At 36.6% G+C, this 8,124-nt stretch overlaps 1 protein-coding gene across 1 annotated transcript in view; it reads right to left on the bottom strand.

The window, feature by feature from the left end:
- Window positions 1-415, bottom strand: part of LOC103480796 (receptor-type tyrosine-protein phosphatase H-like) — a 63,602-nt gene extending 63,187 nt beyond the window's left edge. The window contains exon 1 of the mRNA XM_017310334.1: window positions 229-415. Coding sequence (XP_017165823.1) covers window positions 229-415 — 187 coding nt within the window. The remainder of the gene's footprint in view (window positions 1-228) is intronic.
- Window positions 416-8,124: the final 7,709 nt, after the last annotated feature.

Raw genomic sequence — 8,124 nt, 5'->3', positions numbered from 1 at the left:
GAGGAGGCCTCGGGGAAGACCCAGGACACGCTGGAGGGATTACGTCTCTCGGCTGCCCTGGGAACGCCTTGGGATTCCCCCGGAGGACCTGGAAGAAGTGGCTGGGGAGAGGGAAGTCTAGGCCTCCCTTCTGAAACTGCTGCCCTCGCGACCCGACCCCGGATAAGCGGAAGAAAATGGATGGATGGATGGTTTTCTTGTCGATATAATGAAGGTAAATTTTCTCACCAGTTACAGCTTGAAATTGTACTCCACTGCTTCTGACATTCTCAAACACGGAGAAGAGAGTGAATGTATATCTGGTTCCAGCAGTGAGAGATGAAACTGTGTGGTTYACTGGTCCGTCTCCATCTGGTGCTCTGATGAATGTCTCTGATCCATTAAACTGGAGAACAAAGCTGATGTTGTTGTTCATCTTGTTCCACTGCAGAGTGATGCTGCTCTCATTTTGACTTGATGCTCTGAAACCCTCTGTGTTGGCTGGGACTGAGAGAGAAAGTTCATCTTTACTACATAAAACAAAAACAGAAGAATCAAACTTCACTGATATATTTTATGCCTCAGAATTGGGTTTTTCTGCAGAATGAAAACTGCAACTGTGCTAAAGATTTTGATTTTTCTCTTCATATATGAAAAATCATGAAACTCTATAAAAAAATTAGAAAATATTAGAAAATATTAAATGGGCTTTTATATGGGATTTTACAAATGATATTTGAAATTTAAATCACCTTTGCCTAAAGCCCATTTAATATTTTCTCTGTATATCTGATTTTTTTACTTGAATTTTTTTTTTATCATTCCATGGACAACACAGAAAAATTTCTCTCCACTGCTTTTAAAATGTACATTTATTTCAATGTCTGATTTTGTGTTTTTGTTTGTGTTTTGCAAGTGCAATCTTGCATTTCAACAAGACAACCTGTACTGAGGTCAAATAAAGAAAAAAAAATTCCAAGTTTCACAGAGAACTTAAAGCATGAGTTTACAGTGTTAGTATGTGAGCAATTATTAACACATTTCTTCTTATGTTAAAGACAAATATATAGTACGAGTTACTTGGTTTGTAACAGATGAAAGGAAAACTCTGGGTGCAGTCTTCATCCAGCCATTTTCCCGAGTCGCTGAACGAAGCAGCAACACACTGACTGTAATCGTTGTCTGGCTGACCGGCCGCCCAGTGTAGAAACAGAGAGGGGCTGCTGTCTGACCACAGTTTGTCCCGATAAAGCCCAATCCACACCTCGATGCCACCCAGTAGTGTCCTGATGTTATTATTTTCTGCTTGATTTCGTATGCTGTGAAGATAGAAAATTACAGAAACAAATCAGGAAAACTGAACTGGTTCAGTAGACAATAACTTTCTTTGTCTTGGATTATCATTGCATTTTCCACATTTTTTGACATGTCAACAACAAACTGATATAGTTTTATTGATTTCTCAGGAAGGTAAACTAAGTAGCACATTATATAAAGCATATAAAATGGACAAAGTTTTTTTATTTTCAAATGAAAATAAAATGTTAATGTTTGATTTGTAGATTCATAAGTTTAAATTTTGCTGCTGAATTACTGCAATGACCCAAAAGTGGGAAAAGAAAACTCATAGTGCTAAGTATTACATTACATATTTCAGTTTCTTTTAATATTGTGCTTTTACTACCTGGCCAGGTCAATATAATTCTCTCTGCAGAATCGCTGAGCTTCAGCCCAATTCAGTGATTGGGTACTGACAAAATAAGACGGCGAGCCACCGACTATTCCTGAAAGTAAAACAGACTGACGATTAGGAATGCTTGAAGTTTACCAGTCATGTTATTAATAAGGGAATTCTGAGGAAATGATGCCATCAAGTGGCTTTAACCAGAATTACATGAGCAGAGAAAGAAACAATATTTCCACCTTTTTTCCCCCATGACCAACATTTCAGTGTTCATGAGATTTTACGTAACAAAAAAGAACAACAGACGTCTAGTGTAAACTGAAAGAAAATCTCACCAGTGTAACACAAAAAACGTCTCAGGTCCGAGCACTGACGGTCATCCCATCCACCCAAATATGAGTTGTCACTTAAAAACCTAACACAGTGCTGCTGTCCCCCGAGGTCATTGGGTGAGCCGGGTATCCAGTTCCTAAATGTATACTCTCCAGCTCCATAGAAGCTGCTGTCATTCAGGGACCATTTCCAGCTGTTGTACAACTCATCATAGAGGCCTATCCAAGCATTGCCTGTTGAAGAACAAAGTTTCAAGTTGCCAGTGAGCAGCTGTGAAGATTGATCTATGAGAATTTCACTGTATTTCTGAATTTCTCCAGACATTAATAAAATATATATATGCATCTCAAAATATAAGCTCTGTGTCTGAAACACTTAAGCATGCAGCGAGTGTTAAGAATCTACCCGAATAGCCAGGATTTGTCCTGATAACAGCATCAACGTCAGCCAAGTTTTCAATGGTGGCCAGGTCGGTGTAGTCCCGTCTGCAGACACTCTGGGCGTTTGTCCAGGTTTGTGCAGAGCCTACAAAGTAGTACTGACGAGTTTGGGCAAAGGCAACGCTGAGGAGTGCACCTAGAATAAAACACATTGAGTAATGCACAGCTGTTGATGTACGAATGAACTTACTGGCCATTTCATTCAGTGCGCATGTTAACACAAACAGTGATTCAGCCAATCATGTGGCAGCAATTCAATGCATTTAGGCACCTAGAGGTGGACAAGAAAACTTACTGCGTACAAATTGAGTCAGCTGAAAAATTGAACATGTATGGATTAATAACTGTGTCCCTTCCTAGAAAAATATCTGCTCTAAACTTTGGTTACATTGAAGAATTGCAATATTTATCACAAAGTTGTTTTCAGGTCACTGAAATAAAAGGTAAGTAAGGGGATAGTTTTACATTCTGGTAACTGCACTTGTTTTCCTTATTATACTTTATTTTTTAATGTACATTTGATATGCTGACTAATTTTCAATTCTTGTCATTAGTTGGGGTTTTACAAATGAGTGAAATGTGACAAAAACCTAAATATTAGCTTTGAGAATTTCGACTCTGAGATCCTGTCCCTCTTCAGTTATTAAAGAAAATATGTATCTGAAACATCAAAAGTTTCTTTTACATTTACTTTTCCATGAACAATCCTTTATTTCTAGTTTCTTACAGAAAGTATTTAGAAGAGAACATTTTGGTTTTATTTATTTTCATGCTTTATTTTACTTCCATTTGTACAATATCCCCATTTGTAGGAATTCCTTTGATTTCAAATGAACATGCAACAAAATACAACATAAAGCAGAAAATAAAATCAAAAAGTTACAAACCTGTGAGTGCGAGGTAGATCAACCTAAAATCCATGGGTCAAACGTTTAAAAAGACCAATAATCAAGTTGGGTTTTTTTAATGGTCATCCACTGAATCTACATTATGAAGTTATTTCATATCTTAGTCAGGTAAAAAAAATAATAAAATCCAGATACTCCACATTAAGATTTTAAAAGTTCATTTTTTAAAAGTATTCACCTTCTTGTTGCTAAAATTGTCCTGACGGAAAATGCTACACATCAAAGTAATGAGCAGATGAGTGCTGCAATGAAGCGAAGATACTCATAAACAGAAACTTCAGGCGCTCTGCGTTTTTACTACTGTTACAGAGTAAGAAAGAAACACGTCTGATTAGTTTTATAGATCCTAGGGACTTTTTGGAAAGATTGTTCCTCGTTCTGCAATAACAGACAGGAATGAGGATGTTTCAACCCAGCTCTTGTGAAAATTAAAGTTGTTATCCTTGTTGTCATTTAAAGCACAATATGCTGCCGTTTACACAAACGATTTACAAATAAAGCTCAGTTCTACCACAAGCTGTACAGCTTTTTATTAATATGCTAAGAAAAGCAGCAATGAATTTGAAAATCAATGGATGAATATCTTAAAAAATGCTCAGAAAGGAAATTGGAAGATGATTTTATTAGCTGTGACATCACAGTTTTTGAAAGTTTCCCACATCATCACTATACCAGGAACTGCGGTGGAAAGCAGTCCTTAAAGCTTAAATCTGGCACATTTACATGGTAGACTTATGTCTATATATAATTTTTTTAAGTAGTCATTTATAATATTTTCATAAACTAAACAGTGGAAAGGTTTCATGATGCTCCAGCTCAAACCTACAGTCCCTATAAAGTGTATAATCTCACTTACCAATTATTAATAAACCTTTACTGAAGGCTGCTTGGTAAGTTGTTTTTTTTGTGTGTAAATTTCTGAATTGGTTTTCTTATTAGGCAGTGTGTACATGTTGGACCACAACTCCTCTCCGATAAAAACTAAAAGCCGGAGCCCACTGTGTCATGCATGGAGCGGGGATGGGACCAAAACACAAACAGGAAAGTGGAAGTCTCATGACAACCAATTTTGTTTAAAGAGTTTAACCAAACTCAGCCAAAACGTCTTAAAAGAGATTAACAAGTGACAGAGAACACAGCGGCAACATGAATGGGAATCTAAGAGAGGATATAGAGAGCAGAAGGGTTAACCTGCAGTAGGTGTAATCAAAAGAATGAGGAACAGCTGAAGGGAAACCACAAGCAGAGGACAGATGAGTAAATGGAAAACAGCTGCAACATAAGCTGAAAATGTGATTAAACAAAAGATAAATCCTAAAACTAACAAGAGCAGCAACAGAAAAAAGCATTACAAGAGCATAAGTCTAAATGCTAAATATATATAATAAATCAAAAGGCAAACACACAGAGGAAAGAACAAAAAAGAAAGAATCAAAACATGAAAGAAAACCAAAGTTGTAACACAACGCTTAAGGGTGATGTGGGAACTGAAAATAAATTCTTGTGGACTGAATTGTAGTGGATTGTTTTCTTCCAAATTAAGTCACAAAACCTTAACAGAATTAAATGAGCAGATTCTTGCTAAGGTGAAGCTAAATCATGTCAGTGCCACCAGGGTAAAAAAACATAACTCATTCTTGTGGTGGAAACTCTCTTACGCAGTACAAGATATTTAATGGCCGTTTACCTTAAAGGTAATTTAACTGTGGTCAAATTTAAAAAGTCTGAACACTACACCAAACTACTCCATTTAGAATTTTTAATCACACATATTTATTTTGTATGAAGATGTGAGTTTTCTGGTTTTTAAGCGAGAAAACTTGCTCTGCATTTAACCATGAAGTATTATGAGAAGTCCTGTTGAAAGCAGTTGGACCATGAAGTTAATGAAAGAATCTGGTCTGTCAGGAAAACTCACAAAAGCCAGTGACTCACAAACTGAAGAAAATCTCATATTTCAGAGATACATAAACCATATAGACAACAAAGTCAGAAGATTTTGTTTTTACTTGCTAGTTTATAAGGACCCTGATGATAGTGTCTGCTCTACAAACTTAATATGCATCAGATGATTCCAGAGTATTTATGATAAAAATGGAAATTTATTAAAAATGTAGTTCAATCAGATTCTGTGTTTTCTTCTTGCTTTTATTTCACTTTGTCTTTGAGCTTTCAGTTGATACTTCAGAAAGTTTACAAGTGAAAAAAAATCAGATCTTACAAAGTATTTTCTTCATGTTAAGGAAGGGAAACCCAGAATATTAATGTTTGAAGTGAGAAGTATATATTTTCAACTGGCTGAATAGCCTTACAGTAACTTTTGTGTTAGGTCCGTGCATTTTCTGTAACCAGATGTGGGAGATGTATGTAAAACATGTTATGTTTGTTGATGCAGGGGCAAAATATATACAGGAACATGGAATTAGCATGGTGAGGTTTTATGTTAATAAGAAAACTTACAGGTCTCACACAGGTAGTCAGCTCTAGGAGCATAAAAAAGACTAAAAGGCAGCAGAACATTCTGGAGAAACAGGTCATGCCAGGAAAGAAGTTAGCAAAGAGTGGCAGAGACAGCGAGGCCTAAACACTGAGGAGTGAGATTTACTAACAAGATGCAGCGGGGAGAGGAAGCACACAGGTAGAAACTTAACATAATTTGTAGAAAACTGAATCAAAACGTGCTTTTACAAGAAAAGTAATTGCAAGTATTTGTTGTTTATATTGTTGTTATATTTGCACGTTTTTTTTTTTACTCAAATAGGATACATAAATTGAGACAATACAGAACAGACAATAATCATAACAATCAGAATATTTGAACAGAAAATGTTCCAAAGGAGTGGAATGAAGGAAAAACTTATCTGGTACATTTCATTCTCTACAATTACTCAGGAATTAAACATAGAAGCATTAAACTTTCTTGGTGAAATTAGGAGTTCACATCAGCTGCCAGCTGAAAATCTTATGATACTCCATCACAATTTAGTGTGAATACCTGGAAAAAGTCTGCCTTCTTTTTTTATTCTTCAGAGCTGATTTGATTTCATCTGGTATTTGAATGAAGAATTTATGGTTTTTTGTAAAGCAGGTATTTTGATTATAGCTCCCAGCCAGCATACATAGGTGGGTCCCATATGTGAAAAAGAGGGCAGACAGAAGGGTTTGTCTGCAGTTTCCATGGTGGGTCAGATCAGCATACGTTGTCAGAAACCACAACAACGCATATATCTATCTAGTTATCATATTATATGATATAAACACTTTAATGACTTATTTTCGTGATAACTTGTTGCGTATGCTGAACTGACAACTCCACTGACGGTCGGACTTCTTAATGCGCATGCGCGGGCATGAGTACTCACTGCATGTATGCAATCCTGACAGCTAATAGCTATCTGATAGAACAGCTGCCCCGTAGAGCCACCAGGAAACTGAATACCAACCCTTTTTGGACCCATATTGTCTGCCCTCTTTTTTCCCATATGGGCAGTGGTGGGAAGTAACGAAGTACAAGTACTTCGTTACTGTACTTAAGTACAATTTTCGTGTATCTGTACTTTACTTTAGTAGATTTAATAATGGATACTTTCTACTTTTATTCCACTACATTTTACAGTAAGTATCTGTACTTTCTACTTCACTACATTTCTACAAAAGTGTCGCGTTACTCGTTACATCCAAGTCGCATTGAGCTGTTTTTCCGTTAAAATGTGAAGTTCAGGGATTTAAGGTGGCGCCGTAAAATCCGAGCAATAACGTGACTTACGTGTCTGTTGTCACCCATCGGCTCCACCTTTACTCGCAGCAGAGCTCCAAGACATGCGCAGTGGTTTCCTCTGTCTAATCGTCAGTAATATAATAGCACTGCATACATCGTAAGATATGGCGACATGTAAAATCAGCAGCGCTTCGCTTTCACAGACGGTGGGGACTTCGTCCAACTTTTAGCGTCACTTGGAAGCAAAAGGTAAGATCCGTGAACGTGATGCTAGCAAAGCTAGCTGTACAGAGACACATGTTGCATCTGCGATGAAAAAAAGTTGTCACTTATGCGCTGAATTATTGAGTGGAGGTGTTGACTGAGGTGTTGCATATATGGGACAACGCTGTGACCAAACATTCAGGAACGATCCGATTCTTCTGGACGGATATTTACTGATTAAATTTATTTCAGCTCTAAGTATTTAATATCTAGTTTTGTTTTATGGGAATGTGGATATTTCAGATCAATTTGAGAAGCAATTTTGATAAGTAAAACTTAATTTTTTTGTGTCATGTAGCGTGGGGTGCTGGTCTTGACCTGGTCTTGGGTAGGTGGTCTTGACTACAACACTGCTACTGGCTCCTTGGTTGCCTGTCCTCTCCCACTCACCTTCTTTCCATCCCCTTTCTGTTGGATTTCTTTAAAAATAAAAGCCACTAGTGGCAAAAAAAAGTGAAGTTCATGTTATGTTAGGACAGGAGACAAGATGTTTCCATCCCTGAAATTATGATGCATAGAATCACATATCTAAATCTAAACAATGTTACAGAGTAAACATAATAAAAACATGCTTTACCTGGCATTGTTCATTAAAATGGCAAATTTCTAATGTATTAAAATTAAATACGATCGGTTCACTTAATGATATTAGGGATTAGGTAATGCATTCAGCAAGTTTTTTTACTTTTAATACTTAAGTATTTTTAAAAGCCAGTACTTTTTTACTTTTACTTAAATACAAATGTTAATGTGGTAGTTTTACTTTTACTTGAGTACATTTTTGTCTGTGTATTTGTA

This window comes from Poecilia reticulata, linkage group LG18 (genome assembly GCF_000633615.1).
Source record: "Poecilia reticulata strain Guanapo linkage group LG18, Guppy_female_1.0+MT, whole genome shotgun sequence".
NCBI classification, from domain to species: domain Eukaryota; kingdom Metazoa; phylum Chordata; class Actinopteri; order Cyprinodontiformes; family Poeciliidae; genus Poecilia; species Poecilia reticulata.
The sequence above is the reverse complement of the archived record's forward strand: the minus strand, read 5'-3'. Positions and strand labels throughout refer to the sequence as shown.